At 38.9% G+C, this 17,383-nt stretch overlaps 1 protein-coding gene across 4 annotated transcripts in view; it reads left to right on the top strand.

The window, feature by feature from the left end:
* LOC110467055 (multiple C2 and transmembrane domain-containing protein 1-like) overlaps positions 1-17,383 on the top strand; it is a 220,571-nt gene that overhangs the window by 95,471 nt on the left and 107,717 nt on the right. For all 4 annotated transcript variants that reach the window (XM_021523932.1, XM_021523933.1, XM_021523934.1 and 1 more), the window contains one exon: positions 16,087-16,535. In XM_021523932.1, the coding sequence (XP_021379607.1) occupies positions 16,087-16,535 (449 nt within the window). The remainder of the gene's footprint in view (positions 1-16,086; positions 16,536-17,383) is intronic.

Raw genomic sequence — 17,383 nt, 5'->3', positions numbered from 1 at the left:
CTATTGTTCCCAGTAGGTACAAATAGTCCAGTCTATTGTTCCCAGTAGGTACAAATAGTCCAGTCTATTGTTCCCAGTAGGTACAAATAGTCCAGTCTATTGTTCCCAGTAGGTACAAATAGTCCAGCCTATTGTTCCCAGTAGGTACAAATAGTCCAGTCTATTGTTCCCAGTAGGTACAAATAGTCCAGTCTATTGCACACCCATGTGTATTTAAATTACAATTTTTCACTTTCAACAAATTTTATTGACAACATAAGCAATAGTCAATAGGATCAGACATCAGGCATAGCCTTTCTGAGTCGACAACAGGTGGTAAGAAACACAGACATATGTATTTATACATTGATATGATGATTGGGATAAGGGGAAGTAACTCCTTGATGTAAACAGACTTGTTCAATATCCTTGAGATAGTAACCCTTTCACTAGGGATATTTAATTTGAGATATTTACTAGACTATTATCTTCAGTGAATAATATCATGCATTAGTCAATGCGTTACTGATATTCATATAAGGTAAACTGTTGAGTATAAATATTTCGTGATATTGGATTTATTCCCCCGACAGATACAGGCCATGCATGCATACACGTATGTGTATCCAGATAGCTGTATAATATATCCTGAACTCGCCAAATTAAAGGGTCTTAACCTTTGGCCTATTCCATCGTGCTTATGGAACTCTTTCAATCATGCATTGACCATATTTATTCACGCTTTCTTGAGTGAAGAAATACATGTAATGTGATAAATTAGGGTACCAGACACAAGCAAGGCTTCAGTTGCTATATGTAGAAGAGATGAGTGTGTAGCTATGATGATGATGGAGTCGTGATTACAGGGGGTGCACCGTTGACCTATAGAAACATGGGGAACAATCATTAAAGATTCAGTTGCATTGGTTTCTTCCAGGATAAGGTATATAGATACCATATGCAATCAAAGAGCTTTCCTTCCCTTTACTATTGATCCTGTACGGGGTATCGTAAATATTTCACAATGAGGACTCCCCGCGCTATTTTACTGTCCTACAAATGTCACCGCAGAGGAGTTTCACCCCAGACTTGAAAATAAAACTGTTTCTATATGTTTAACATTGACATCAACAATAAACACAGGCTTATCATGAATATATGCTAGAAAACCAAAGGTCAAAGGTTATGTCGAGATCAGGATTAAAGGAGTATGGCGAAATGTCGTAGAAAATATAACTGGAAGAAAAAGACCAGGAAAGAGCTACATGGAAAATGTGCCGATTCTGGCCGGAGAACTCGGACCGTAAAGCTGGCACGCTCTAAGTTTGGGTGTCTCGCATGTATCTGGCAACAACCATTTCATACAGACTTAGATATTACCGCTAGGGTAGAATGAGCCTTAAAACTCCCACTTTATCCATTTTTACAGGCTGGACCCTTCAAGTTTTCTCCAGAAAATATTTAACTGAGAAGAAATATCAAATAAAATGATACAATACACTAATTATACAAGACAGATATGTCAAACAGAATTCTGGATACACTATTTTATTGTATCGACTGTTTAAATCGGTGTCCATGGTTTTTTTCGGTGTTGGAAGATTTGTTAATCCATTTTATTGTGTAACCCAGACAGGTGCTAAAGACATGTGGGCGTTTGCGTGGAATCGTTAGTCAAAGCAAACATTGGCAGAAAATCTATACGAGGGTTACCACACCAGAGCTAGGCACTAATCAGACATGAAACGTTACCTGATTACCGAGACAGAATCAGTTCCCTCAGACCTCTGTGTATCCTGGACTCGTGTTTGTACAGTAGAATTTTAAAAAATTTAAATACTTGCAAATGTACCAAGAGTAGATGTGTTTTCAAAGCCTGTATTCTTCAAAATGGCATTCTTCTTGAATTAAAAACTACATGTATGTACAAATGTACAGATAAAAAGTGTCTCAAAAGACTCAACATCGCAAATTTACATAGTCGTGGGATGTGTGGAATTGATTGTACGTAACCTCAGGAATAATTTTCTCATTGTTGAAATGGCAGCCTGTAAATCTTTGAATGTTTCGATGTTTGTGTATCTGTATAAAGTCGACCAAATAGTTGTCTTTAAGGTTCCTCTGTGTATTCAACTTCTTTCCACCTAAAATTCCAAAGGGCCCAAATACACGTCTTTACGTAATCCTTCAAACAGCACCGTAAATGACTTCCTATACAGATAACAAAATGATAAATAAACTTGGCTTTATTCAGTGCTATGAAACTCTGTCGTATTCTTTCATGAAAATGCTGCTACATTTTTTTTTTGGAATATGATGGTATATTGACCTATCTAAGCTCCATGAGACCACAGCTTTGTTTATAAACACTATGCAGCCAATGGCTCCAATAAAAAAGCATCTTCAGATTTTGCCAGAAAAGATGAGATCAATGCATGTGTTTTCATTTCAGAATCAATTCCTATTCTTCCCAATTAAAATTACAATACTCACAGACACGCCTGGTTAGGTCTAATGCCCATATATACGTCTGGTTAGGTCTTATACTCATAGACACCTGGTTAGGTTTTATACCCATAGACACACCTGGTTAGGTCTTATTTTCATAGACTCCTGGTTAGGTTTTATACCCATTGACACATCTGGTAAGATCTTATGCCAATAGACATATCTGGTTAGGTCTTATACTTATAGACACACCTGGTAAGGTCTTATGCCAATAGACATGTCTGGTGAGGTCTTATAGCCATTGACACATCTGGTAAGGTCTTATGCCAATAGACATGTCTGGTTAGGTTTTATACCCTTAGCCCCCCCTGTTAGGTCTTATACCCGTAGACATACCTGGTTATGTCTTATGCCCAAAGACATGTCTGGTTAGGTTTTATACCCATAGACATGTCTAGTTAGGTCTTGTGCCCATAGACATGTCTGGTTAGGTTTTATACCCATAGACATAGCTGGTTAGGTCTTATGCCCATAGACATGTCTGGTTAGGTCTTATACCCATTGACACATCTGGTAAGGTCTTATGCCAATAGACATGTCTGGTTAGGTCTTTTGCCCACAGACACCTGGTTAGGTCTTATGCCCATAGACACGTCTTGTTAGGTCTTTTGCCCGCAGACAATTCTGGTTAGGTCTTGCCCACAAACACACCTGGTAAGGTCTTTTGCCCGTAGACACACCTGGTTAGGTCTTTTTCCCCGTAGACACACCTGGCTAGGTCTTAAATGCCCATAAACATGTCTTGTTAGATATTTTGCCCATAGACAAACCTGGTCAGATCTGATGCCTACAGAAACACCTGTTGAGGTCTAAAATATGCCCACAGACATTCCTTTCCTGGTGAGGTCTCACTTTTGGTGTCTGCACCACTTGGGTCTGTCATAGCAAAATTGCACATGGCTAGCTTTTTTTATTGGTCTAGGGTAAAAAAACACCTGACCAGTCGATAGGCTGATACCTGTCCTTTTAAGACAACAACGGAGCGACATGCAATTTCAAAGCCAGTCAATTTTACCGTTACACGACAGCAAGATTCTTCTGATGTATATTAAGGGATCAAATAGTCTTCTCGTCTCATCTTCAAGGTATTGCACACTGAGCCTTTCTATTTTGCTATGACATGATGTCATATTCCAGGGATGCAGAGACCGAAAGTGAGTGTAACCCCTGGATATCGAGGATGGTCAGGGTTTGGCTCCCCAATTGGACATGAAATGGTATTTGATCACCTGCCTGATCATGTGGGTACTCAAGTTTTCTATCACAATAAGACCCTCTGTGCACTTTAACCATAACCTGCAACAAGAGTGATCAATATAAGTTGGAAAAACTTGTTTAAAATTTCAGGGATGGTGGGGTGTAAAAAGTAAAATCTTGATGTATTGTTTCACAATTGTTGTAAAATAAAGTTTATTTATTTTATATAAATCTACTACGGAGACTCCTGGTGAGATCCTACACTCACAGAGTCTCCTGGTGATATCCTACACTCACAGAGACTCCTGGTGAGATCCTACACTCACTGAGACTCCTGGTGAGATCCTACTCTCACAGAGTCTCCTGGTGATATCCTACACTCACAGAGACTCCTGGTGTGATCCTTCACTCACAGAGTCTCCTGCTGAGATCCTACACTCACAGAGACTCGTGGGGTGATCCTACACTCACAGAGACTCCTGGTGCGATCCTTCACTCACAGAGTCTCCTGCTGAGATCCTACACTCACAGAGACTCCAGGTGAGATCCTACACTCACAGAGACTCCTGGTGACATCCTACACTCACAGAGACTCCTGATGAGATCCTACACTAACAGAGACTCCTAGTGAGATCCTACACTCACAGAGTCTTCTTGAGAGATCCCACACACACAGTCTCCTGGTGAGATCCTACATTCACAGAGTCTCCTGGTAAGATCCTACACTCACAGAGGCTCCCGGTGAGATCCTACACTCACAGAGTCTCCCCGTGAGATCCTACACTCACAGAGTCTCCTGATGAGATCCTACACTCACAGAGACTCGTGGGGTGATCCTACACTCACAGAGACTCCTGATGAGATCCTACACTAACAGAGACTCCTAGTGAGATCCTACACTCACAGAGACTTCTGGTGAGATCCCTCTGTGCACTTTAACCATAACCTGCAACAAGAGAGATCAATATAAGTTGGAAAAACTTGTTTAAAATTTCAGGGATATTGGGGTGTAAAAATTAAAATCTTGATGTATTGTTTCACAATTGTTGTAAAATAAAGTTTATTTATTTTATATAAATCTACTACGGAGACTCCTGGTGAGATCCTACTCTCACAGAGTCTCCTGGTGATATCCTACACTCACAGAGACTCCTGGTGCGATCCTTCACTCACAGAGTCTCCTGGTGAGATTCTACACTCACAGAGACTCCTGGTGATATCCTACACTCACAGAGTCTCCTGGCGATATCCTACACTCACAGAGACTCCTGGTGAAATCCTTCACTCACAGAGTCTCCTGGTGAGATCCTTCATTTACAGAGTCTCCTGGTGAGATCCTACCCTCACAGAGTCTCCTGGTGAGATCCTCCACTCACAGAGACTTCTGGTGAGATCCCTCTGTGCACTTTAACCATAACCTGCAACAAGAGAGATCAATATAAGTTGGAAAAACTTGTTTAAAATTTCAGAGATGGTGGGGTGTAAAAAGTAAAATCTTGATGTATTGTTTCACAATTGTTGTAAAATAAAGTTTATTTATTTTATATAAATCTACTACGGAGACTCCTGGTGAGATCCTACACTCACCGAGTCTCCTGGCGAGATCCTACACTCACAGAGTCTCCCGGTGAGATCCTACATTCACAGAGTCTCCTGGTGAGATCCTTCATTTACAGAGTCTCCTGGTGAGATCCTACCCTCACAGAGTCTCCTGGTGAGATCCTCCACTCACAGAGACTTCTGGTGAGATCCTACACTCACAGAGGCTCCTGGTGAGATCCTACACTCACAGTCTCCTGGCGAGATCCTACACTCACAGAGTCTCCCGGTGAGATCCTACACTCACAGAGTCTCCTGGCGATATCCTACACTCACAGAGACTCCTGGTGAAATCCTTCACTCACAGAGTCTCCTGGTGAGATCATAACCTAACAGAGACTCCTGGTGAGATCCTACTCTCACAGTCTCCTGGTGAGATCCTACATTCACAGAGACTCCTGGTGAGATTCTACACTCCCAGAGACTCCTGGTGAGATCCTACACGCACAGAGTCTCCTGGTGAGATCCTACACCCACAGAGACTCCTGGTGAGATCCTAAACTCACAGAGACTCCTGGTGAGATCATACACTCACATAGACTCTTGGTGCGATCCTACACTAACAGAGTCTCACCGTGAGATCTTACACTCACAGAGACTCCTGGTGAGACCATACACTCACAGAGACTCCTGGTGAGACCATACACTCACAGAGACTCCTGGTGAGATCATACACTCACATAGACTCTTGGTGCGATCCTACACTAACAGAGTCTCACCGTGAGATCTTACACTCACAGAGACTCCTGGTGAGATCCTTCACTCACAGAGCCTCCTGGTGAGATCCTCACCTCACAGAGTCTCCTGGTGAGATCCTACCCACACAGTCTCCTGGTGAGATCCTACATTCACAGAGACTCCTGGTGAGATTCTACACTCCCAGAGACTCCTGGTGAGATCCTACACGCACAGAGTCTCCTGGTGAGATCCTACCCTCACAGTCTCCTGGTGAGATCCTACATTCACAGAGACTCCTGATGAGATCCTACACTCACAGAGACTCGTGGGGTGATCCTACACTCACAGAGACTCCTGATGAGATCCTACACTCACAGAGACTCCTGGTGTGATCCTTCACTCACAGAGTCTCCTGCTGAGATCCTACACTCACAGAGACTCGTGGGGTGATCCTACACTCACAGAGACTCCTGATGAGATCCTACACTAACAGAGACTCCTAGTGAGATCCTACACTCACAGAGTCTCCCGGTGAGATCCTACACTCACAGAGACTCCTGGTGAGATCCTTCACTCACAGAGTCTCCTGGTGAGATCCTACACTCACTGATCCTCCCCGTCAGGTTCTATGTACCTTACAGGAACACCAAAAACATTGGCCGATACTGTGGATGTTATACATATGTTGGCCGCCATCCTGACACTGTTTACAAGTGTGTTTTTGTATTGGTTCCGTTGACATCATTTGACGGTACGAATCCCATGGCAATTTGCAGCTGCAACAAACCCAAAATCTACGCCATACGGATGGCACTATGTTTAATTAAATGTGTCGATGCCGATGGAACAGACAATGCAATCCAAACTTATCGAAGCCGTGTTGGCTCCGTCCCATCACCTTTGAAGTTTGTGTGAGAGATTCAATCTCTACAAGTCTGTCGATTGCATAACCATATCACTTCATCGTTTATCAAAGAATCGGAAATCCTTACTTTAATATCTATTCAGTTTTTGTGGATCATCCCAACTCACATGCATGATATTGACCTGCTGTAAAGTGATTTACCCGATATGTATTACTATAATCCGATTTTGGAATCCAGCCCTCCACCACTAGGTCGGGGAGTTTGAGGCCTACGTGGGACAGTCGCCAGGTACAGGCCACAGATCTGTGGTTTTTCTTCGGTTTTCCTCCAACACCAAAATCTGGCTCATTCTTAATGAACTGCAGCTGTCAAAAGGGTACAAAGCACAAACAAACCAATTGAATACAGGGGAAAAGTCAGTATTTAACAAATAGCATATATGATAAGTACATACATATTTATAACAAATTTTCAATATTTTATCAATCTAATTTCAGTAAGACCCTACACTATGTGTGGCTACGGTCTACAAGAAGAAGCAGGACAAAAGGGCCACACCTCTTTTTTCTCTAAGCTCAAATTAGCATCTAGGGTCCTTAATCTAACTGGACTATCTTTCGTTCAGTGCGATTTATATGGAATAGTAAAACAAACAGTGTGCTATAGATAACTAGAGGGCTGAAGATTATTCCAGCTGTATAAAACAAGATTCATCGGTTTCTTCATGAGATTCATCCAGTATGCTGTATAACAAGTATTGTGAAACCGGTTTTATCTGACCCCTGAGTATTCTGACATCTCATCTAATCTGACCCCCAGAGTATTCTGAAAAGTTCTATTTCTAATGAAAACTACAGAATAAAACCTTAGCCTTCCCGAAATATACCAAAAATCTTCACACCATAATCAAAGTTGACATTAGTGTTGTAGCACAAATATAAACATATAAACATTTGGTCCATCAGTACAAGACAATGAAACCATGACCATGCAAAATCAAACGTTCCCATGTACTCAGCTTGGCTCCTCATGGCCAAATTAGGTCAGTAAACTGACTTTTATTTCAACACTTACTACAAAACAATACATCAATTCAGTAGGACACTCGGTTCTGTTTCCGTGTCGACTACATAAGGCAAGCATATATAACTCTGGTCCACCTTACGTTGTTATGTACGTGGTACTTTATTAAAAAGAATGTTTTGAAACATTTTGTTGTCAATTTAAAGATCTCATTGACATTCCCATTGTTGTCTTGTACACCTGTGAGAGCTGGAAGACATTTACACCTATCATGTATATACGTATAAATTGATTAAATATTTTATAGAGGAAGCTTACAAGTTAATAAATATTGAAATTCAATATTTGCCATGTTAGATGCTAAGTGTTGCATGCTATCATGCACGACTGTAAGCTGATGAGGAGTGTTGCATGTCGGCTACAGGTGTGTAAAACTACCTGTGTATTGTTCCAGTGGTGAGGAGACAATGCTATCTATATAGGTTCTCAGGGTGACAGCTTTGTGTTATTGAAGGACCAACCATATGTTACTGCTGATCAATGATTGGAGGCCTTCAGTTTACTTACCTGTGGCCATGGTTAAACCTGCATTATTATATGCCTACAAAGTAAGGGGGGAGCGGGGGGGCGGGGGGGATGTTATACATGTATAGGAATCACTTTGTTTGTTCATCTGTCCGTCGGTCTGTCCATCCTACTGTTTGATCCAGTCTTATCTGTCCCATATCTTTTGAATGTCGGAGCCTTTGCTTATGAAATTTCACAGTTACGTTTTTCTCCCATCTTTTACTAAATTTTCTATTGTTTTTGTGTCGCCTGCGAAAAGCTGGTGACACATAGGTATTGCTATGTCGTCGGCGTCGGCGTCCGCACAGAGGTTTTTGTGCGATAACTTGAGTTTCCTTGGGCCAATCAAACTCAAACTTCATGCATTGCTTCCTTACCAAAAGTGCTTGCTTGGGATTGTTTTTCAAGTCCGAAGGTCAAAGGTCAAGGTCACTGTTACTATAAATAGAAAATCTGTGTTCGTGCGATAACTTGTGTTTCCTTGGGCCGATCAAACTCAAACTTCATGCAGTGCTTCCTTACCAAAAGTGCTTGCTTGGGATTGCTTTTCAGGTCCGAACGTCAAAGGTCAAGGTCACTGTTACTATAAATAGAAAATCTGTTTTCGTGCGATAACTTGAGTTTCCTTGGGCCGATCAAACTCAAACTTCATGCAGTGCTTCCTTACCAAAAGTGCTTGCTTGGGATTGCTTTTCAGGTCCGAAGGTCAAAGGTCAAGGTCACTGTTACTATAAATAGAAAATCTGTTTTCGTGCGATAACTTGAGTTTCCTTGGGCCGATCAAACTCAAACTTCATGCAGTGCTTCCTTACCAAAAGTGCTTGCTTGGGATTGCTTTTCAGGTCCGAAGGTCAAAGGTCAAGGTCACTGTTACTATAAATAGAAAATCTGTTTTCGTGCGATAACTTGAGTTTCCTTGGGCCGATCAAACTCAAACTTCATGCAGTGCTTCCTTACCAAAAGTGCTTGCTTGGGATTGCTTTTCAGGTCCGAAGGTCAAAGGTCAAGGTCACTGTTACTATAAATAGAAAATCTGTGTTCGTGCGATAACTTGTGTTTCCTTTGGCCGATCAAACTCAAACTTCATGCATTGCTTCCTTACCAAAAGTGCTTGCTTGGGATTGCTTTTCAGGTCCGAAGGTCAAAGGTCAAGGTCACTGTTACTATAGATAGATAGCAAGTTCCTTAAATCTCAGAGTATTCTTCCCAGAATAACAGATCATATAATAAAATGATGCCATCCAAAAACATAATCTATGATTATTGCTTACTTTTAACATTATTACTTGAAATGAAAAGTGTTTCTATTTCTTCGTAATCTCCCAGCTTCCTGCGCAGGCGACAAATCCACTTCTGTGGAATTCTTGTACCTGTTTGAGATTTCTCTGTCATGTCACGCCCAAGTGGGGGATTTTTCTCTCACCCACTACGGGAAGATTTTGCTCTGACAAAATAAAACCTGTGTATTCTGACAACCTGACAACCCTGATCAGGGCAAAGGGTCAAATGTCAAATCCTTGTAATGCTTATCCAGACCATATCTACCATATGAAGATATTTCACAGTTATGTTTATCCTGGCCTGAAGGTTTGTCATGTAGCAATCTCAGGTCTGTACACAAAAAGGACAGGGTCAAGGTCGAGCTAAGGGGTCATAGGTCAAATCATGGTAATGCATTTCTTGTCAATGTGTTCAATTGCTGAACCTTGCCTTTTGAAACTAAACAGATATGCTAATATCCTGAGAAGACTGGTTTAAGATGTTCAGACCTTGTACCTGTAATTTCACCTTGCTATATTTACTGTTGCTTCATATTCACTGACCAGTGGTTTTAATGGTATTTTACTTTAAGGGTCTTAAGTTAAGTTAATGAAGTTAATATTACATTGATTTTACTTAATTTTCAGTTTACTTACTTAAATACCTGTCATCTTACCTTAATGTCACTTCACTGTGGTTAATGAAGATATAACTGCCCTTTAACATTTTAACTTTGCAGTAAAAAAAAATATCACTGACTAACATTTTTAACTCCCCTAACTTAAACTAGGATTTTCATTACTATCTCATCCTCAATTTCTACATTGAAAAAATAGCTTCTAATAGGGGCCCAGATTTGGTTATCAGGATCAATAGTTTTATATGAGCACTGTGGCTACCTCTTCCTATCACATATTTGAGAAATTTCTTCTGATAGAAATGTACAAGAATTTAAACTAAAAATGTATGAGATAAGCTTTTCAATCTGAAGCACTGTCTGCTGTTTTTGCTCTACGGGGGATAAAATTGTTTTATCTACGCTCCTCTATTTTTGCTGTGGGTAAAAGATTGGTGTTGGTTCACCCAAGGTTTAGGAGGTTAAGGGATTGTGGAGATGGGCATTGATTATGTATGGCATATGAAGTGTAGGTCTATAAAAATATCCCTATAATGGAGTATAGCAATGGATAAATCTATAGATTGAGCAGTTTTCCTGACATATTTTCTTCGGCTGTTAATCTTGTATGCGCATGTTTAATAGAAGCATTTTTTATTAAGATTGAATTCCATTTTTCAAGTGAAGGCACAATTCTGTTGTGGGGGTCATACATTATTTCCCAGTAGATGTTAATTAATTAATGACGTTTCCTGATAATGTGAAAAGCATTTTGCCAAGTTTGTCGAAGTCTTTTTAGGTCACCTGAGCTTTAGCTCAAGTGACCTATTGCTATCCGTTTTCGTCCGTCGTCGTCCGTCGTCCGTCGTCCGTCGCCCGTTAACATTTTACATTTCAAACTTAAAGTCAAGTTCTGCTGGGCCGATTGAACTGAAAGTTGGTAGGAATGATCGACTCATGGTCCTGACAAAGTGTTGTTATTTTTCGGGTCGATCAGAAATCCAATATGGCCGCCACGGCCGCCATTTTGAAAATAACTATTTCAAACTTAAAGTCAAGTTCTGCTGGGGCGATTGAACTGAAAGTTGGTAGGAATGATCGACTCATGGTCCTGACAAAGTGTTGTTATTTTTCAGGTCAATCAGAAATCCAATATGGCCACCACAGTCGCTATTTTGTAAATACCTATTCTAAACTTAAAAACAATTAATAATAGGCCGATCCTATTTAAAATCGGTCTAGGAATGATCAGCTCATGGTCCTGACAAAGTTAAGTTAACATTATACTTAACTATTTTTTACTTAAATTGGTTCATATTTCAACAACAAAAATAAATACTGTAGGACTCAGGTGACCGTTAAGGCCCATGGGCCTCTTGTTTATGTAAAATTTGCATGTTACTGTTAATAAATTACATACTGTAGAATCAGAAGTAAAAAAATAAGCTCATTAATTTTTGTGTAAAGTGATATTTATAATCCTAGGTTTAAAGGCTAGGCTACAGTTACTGGCCGAGTAAGCTGGAGTTACTTCCCTTCCCTCTTATACAGTTGAGAGCCGATGAGTCCAGGTGTCTGATGTGTATGGGGCAACTTTTTGTATTCATTCACAAAATATGTTGTCATAAAATCTGTTAATGATATCTTAAATTATTTTACGATATAACATGAATTCAAATTTATGGTACTTAATTAATTTCATGATATCACTAATTTAATTCAGACTATTTTATAGGATATCATTAATTTAAATTTGTGATATATCATTCAATAATTTTTGTTTTATTTCTTAAAATGTAATCAATCATTTTAATGATGCCATTAATTTGAATTTATTATAGCATTAAATCAGGCTATTTTATGATAAAATTGATTCAAATTTGTAATAAAAAAATAACTATAAATTTTTGAGCAAAGTGACTACTTTCTCAAAAAATTGATGTGAGATTAAAGAATGGTAACAGAATGTTTGGAGTACATAAGTCTTTGCACTGCTTTTAAGATGGGCTGAAATGTGTCCTATGCTTTAAGAGCATTGGATAATGAAATAATGTGTACAAATTGATTTATATCATAAATATAAATAAATATTTATGATACTACAAACTGGAGTGGGAAGTCATTATTTCTTTATTTTTTTTTGTCGGCATACTATTTGTGAACACGATACCTATTTAAATGATATCACAAAGTTTTGATTTAAATGATATTACAAAGTTTTCATTTAAATGATATCACAAAGTTTTGATTTAAATGATATTACAAAGTTTTCATTTAAATGATATCACAAAGTTTTGACTTAAATGATATCACAAAGTTTTGATTTCATGCCAAAAATCAATTTTATGTGATATCATTAAATAGGTCTTTAACGATTCAATAAATCGAATTAATGATGTCACATAAGAGATTAAATTATGTCTTATTTAGTGAATAATAAGGGTTGATGGTTGACGAGCACATTGTGTAACTTTACCCTTTCACCCCTATGTTACTTTAGTAGACTCTACCATGCATTGATCTGGATGAGCCCATTATGGTCTACAGTGGTGAAAGGGTTAAGAATCACGAACAAATTCAATGCTCTCATGTCTGACGGCATGCTATGACAAATGATGTTCACCGTCAAAGAGCTTCAGTCTGTCTGCGTTCTAATTATCACAGCACAGTGCAGCGTTGTTGATCTGAAATAGTTAAAGATTTGTTGCGTGCTTCAAAGATTGACGGTAGGGATTCAAAGATGTGGTGACTAATCATCAGACCAATTCCAAGTGTTAATGTTGCCATTCTGCATGGGAATGAAATGTCATTTGTTTTTTCTAATGACAGAGAAATTGTTATCTTGGTTGGCGGTCTCCTTGAATGCTCTTTATGGAAAACAGATGAATTTTAATCATGGTGGGGTTTGTATTGTTTTGTCTTGCTTGTCGGCGGGGAAAAAAACCAAATTTTGAAGTTTCTTTATTTTAAATTTCTCTCAGGGGTGGCATATTAATTTCAAATGTGACATTATGCATGTGTCACTTGAGATATGTTTAAAAGGAATTTCTCAATCAACAGATTGTTTTTCATGGTCTGCTAGCGAGGAGAAACCAGTTTGAACACTCTTTCCTCAATACTTACACCACACACAAATTGAATTGTTTTTCCGGTCAGCATTCATTTCAAGTCCTGCAAGTACCCAATAGACAGAAGTCCAAACATTACAAACTATTGACACAGCTGTGCAAATTTTAACAATTCAATTTCTGATTTCATTCATTTTCAGAGCTCATTTCAAAAATTGAATGAGGACAAAAAAAACTTGTTTTCAGTTTGTTGGACTTGGTAAATTATATGCACAATAATTTCAATTACTGAGAATTGGATTTGCATCATAAGCTAACTGGCTGCACTGGTAATGGAGAGAGGTTTTGTTAACACAACCTACTGCTGTTCAATTGATCAAACTTTCAAAGAATGAAAAAGATATTTTTTTTACTATGAGATATTGAAAAAAACCAAATTCTGTCATTTGATATTTCTGCAATTATGGATGCCAAGTGCAAGAGAAACAATTTTTGAAGATACACAGTATGCCATATAGAAATGACGGAAGAGTTAGAAATGCATTGTGGTTTCCAAGTTTTTTGTTGATAATCCAACCTTTCAGTTTAAATTGGTGAAAATGTCCAATATTGTGCCGATGCTTTGTTAATGTGAGTGATACAATGGGTCTTGCATGGAATCAATATTTGATATTTCCTTGGCATTCTGGCTGGACTTTCTCCATTATGTAACTTCAGATGCTGAAGTTGCTGGTTATGGCTTTATCTGGAAGTCAGCCGTTCCTGATTATACTGCCGAATGAAATATGTTCTTCAGTATTAAAGAGTTCCAAAGCAAATGTGAAGCTGATTTAAATCAGGCAAAAACCTTTTCTAAAGGGTAGACGATTTGCATAGAAAAATCAATTTTAAAGTCATTAGTTCCTGAGTCAGTTTTGGAGAATCCTGTCAATTTGTCAGATTAATTAATGTTTTCTGACATCTTAGAAGCGAGTGAAATTCTGAAAAAGACTGATATCAACAGGGGAAGAGGTCACCAGGAGTTGATAAGTGAATTCAACTGCTTATTTATGCAACAGTTTCTGAAGAATGATTAAATCAATGAGGCTGGTTTTGTTAGCAGTAACTCGGGGCTATCACTTTATGCAAACAAAGACGGTTAATTCCAGCTTTCTGTCAAAGCAATCTGTAGGGCTTACTTTTGATTATTGTAGACATCAAATACGAGAGAATACGTGGATTATTTATTGTTTTTCCAAGATTCCAATAAGACATTTGATCCACGAATATACATGTAAATATACCATATTTGACCTATAAGAGGGGGTAAAAGACGAGTTATATTAGCTACCTTTATTAAGACCCATTTTTCCTCAAAAAGCACCAGTCATATTTTGACTATTTGTAGCTCACCTGGCCAGAAGGTCCAAGTAACCTTATAACGTGGTGCAGCGACCATCCTGTGTCACCTTTTTTACTTTAAACAACTTCTTCTGAAATCACTTACAGGGCTAGGTTGATGACATTTGGCCAGTAGCATGCTGGAATGAAGAGCTATCTAGTTTGTTCAAATGAATGACCTTTATTCACCCCTATTCAAGGTCACAGGGTTCAATAGTGTTGAAAACATTTAAACAACTTATCTGAATAGCCAAAATGCATACGGCTATGATATTTGGCCAGTATCATGCTCAGATGAGGTCACATATACATATTAAAATGTGTATAAACCTTTAAATGACCTCATCTCAATAAACAAAAGGTCTAGGGTGGTGATATTTGGCTATTTGCATGTTGGGATAAATAGCTATAGTTTGTTTCAACTTTAAGACCTTGTAAGACTGTCAAGGTCACAGGGGTGAAATGTGATTACATCTTTTAACAGGTTCTTTTGAATGATTTAGAGTCATAGATGCTAATATTTTGCCCGTAGCTTTAGTTTAATTCCCTGTTAACGTTACAAGTCTGAGATTAAGCTTTTAATTAATTGTTTCTATCAGTGTCACCATTGAACTGTGTTGATATGGCATGTACAGTCTATATGAATGCCATCTGGTCAAATGTGCTCAACGTAAAAGTGTACTACCAAACAGCACTGTTAATGTTTACAGTCATCTCCCTATACCGTGGTGCACTGTTAATGATTACAGTCATCTCCATATACCATATGGTGCACTGTTAATGATTACAGTCATCTCCATATACCATGGTGCACTGTTAATGATTACAGTCATCTCCCTATACCATGGTGCACCTTTTAACAATAAAGTTATCAAAAGGGTCTGGCCGCTCATTAGTTTTGCCATCATAACGTTATTAGTACATGTCTCGTCTAAGCTTGTGTAGAAGATACTGTTTGACATATTTGCCCCTCCCTCACAGCATGTAAGCTATTACTATAAGGTCTAACCTTAATCAATATTTAATGGTCAACGTTAGGAACTGGTTTGAACTTGTTTTTTTCACTACAGGTTGTCTGTCTTTGTGTACTCATCATGATTTGGTAACATCTTGAAGGTTTTCGAGCAAACATCAAGCTTTTGTGTTCTTATCATGGTTAAAGCTTATTGGTCAAAAGTCTGGTTTAATAAGTCAAGAAGACATTTCAAGATATAAAAAAGTTAAAGGTCATCGATAAAAAGTCAACATCAAACACACTCGTTTTTCACTCAATAACTTCAATGGACGGGTTGAATACTCATTTCCGTGTTTGAACCTTGTATTAAAAGTTTGATGTGTGTTACAGGCTCAACAGAAGACAGAGAAAGGAAAGCAAAGAGCTCCATAGACCTACGCAGTAATGGGGAACAGACACCGTCACCTCCTCCTACTGGCAAAAAGAGGAAGTTCTGGAGTAGCTTTCGCAACAAGAAAAGACTTCTTGCAAAATCTCGACAGAAGGATGGTGAGGAGCCAGCAGGCCTCTCTGCCAGCCAGCCCAATATATCAAATGACATATCTCGCACCTCCATGGGAGAGGACTTTGACCCACTCTTTGACTCGCCCAAAAAGTCCTCTGGACCTGCAGATTCCATGTCTAGTCCAGACCACAGCCTTAGTGACCCGAGTGTGACTCCTGGCCATCAGTCGGAGGATTCGCATCAAAGCATGCGGTCCCAGAGTGAAGAACACGACAGGGAGGATGAGGGCGACAGTGGAATAGCCGTCGTAGAAAACAGCAATAGTTCAATAACGGTAAGTCAGAAATATAGGATATCTAACGAAATCAAGGTTATCTTAAGTCAATTTCAAGAAGATTTTCCTTGTGTTTTCTCTGATAAATATTAGTTTAGAACTGTTTCTAAAGGCAAAGGCACGACCTTGACCTTCATGTGAAGGACATGAATCTGACCTCTAGGTCAAGGACATAGATCTTGCCTTAACAGGGCCGTCAAGTTCCAGACAATGTGGTATTGTCAAGTTGTGCACACCTGCATTGGTGTTGCTATAATTATGACCTGCATTCTTCTTTGATATAACTAGCATGAATCTTATCCAAATGTTGATGAGATGGTAATCTGACTTCAGTTTCAAAGACGAAGTAACATTTTCTGTTTTGTCGAAAATGGTTGAGTATTCAGTGTGTTGTTGTCACAGACATTTGAATTGTTCTTCGTTCATTAGATTGAGCTGACATTTATTTTTATTTATATGATCTGACTTTATTTTCAAGGGGACTTGACTGTTTACTGTGTTACTGTCAAGGACAGTTGATCACTATTCCCTGTGTTGTTGTCAAAGAGACTTGACTATTTCCTGTGTTGTTGTCAATGACAGTTGACTGAATTTCCTGTGTTGTTGTCAACAATAGTTGACTGAATTTCCTGTGTTGTTGTCAAAAAAAGTTGACTGAATTTCCTGTGTTGTTGTCAACAATAGTTGACTGAATTTCCTGTGTTGTTGTCAACAACAGTTGACTGAATTTCCTGTGTTGTTGTCAACAACAGTTGACTGAATTTCCTGTGTTGTTGTCAACAATAGTTGACTGAATTTCCTGTGTTGTTGTCAACAATAGTTGACTGAATTTCCTGTGTTGTTGTCAA

This window comes from Mizuhopecten yessoensis, unplaced genomic scaffold (genome assembly GCF_002113885.1).
Source record: "Mizuhopecten yessoensis strain PY_sf001 unplaced genomic scaffold, ASM211388v2 scaffold11155, whole genome shotgun sequence".
Classification (NCBI taxonomy): Eukaryota; Metazoa; Mollusca; class Bivalvia; order Pectinida; family Pectinidae; genus Mizuhopecten; species Mizuhopecten yessoensis.
The sequence above is the reverse complement of the archived record's forward strand: the minus strand, read 5'-3'. Positions and strand labels throughout refer to the sequence as shown.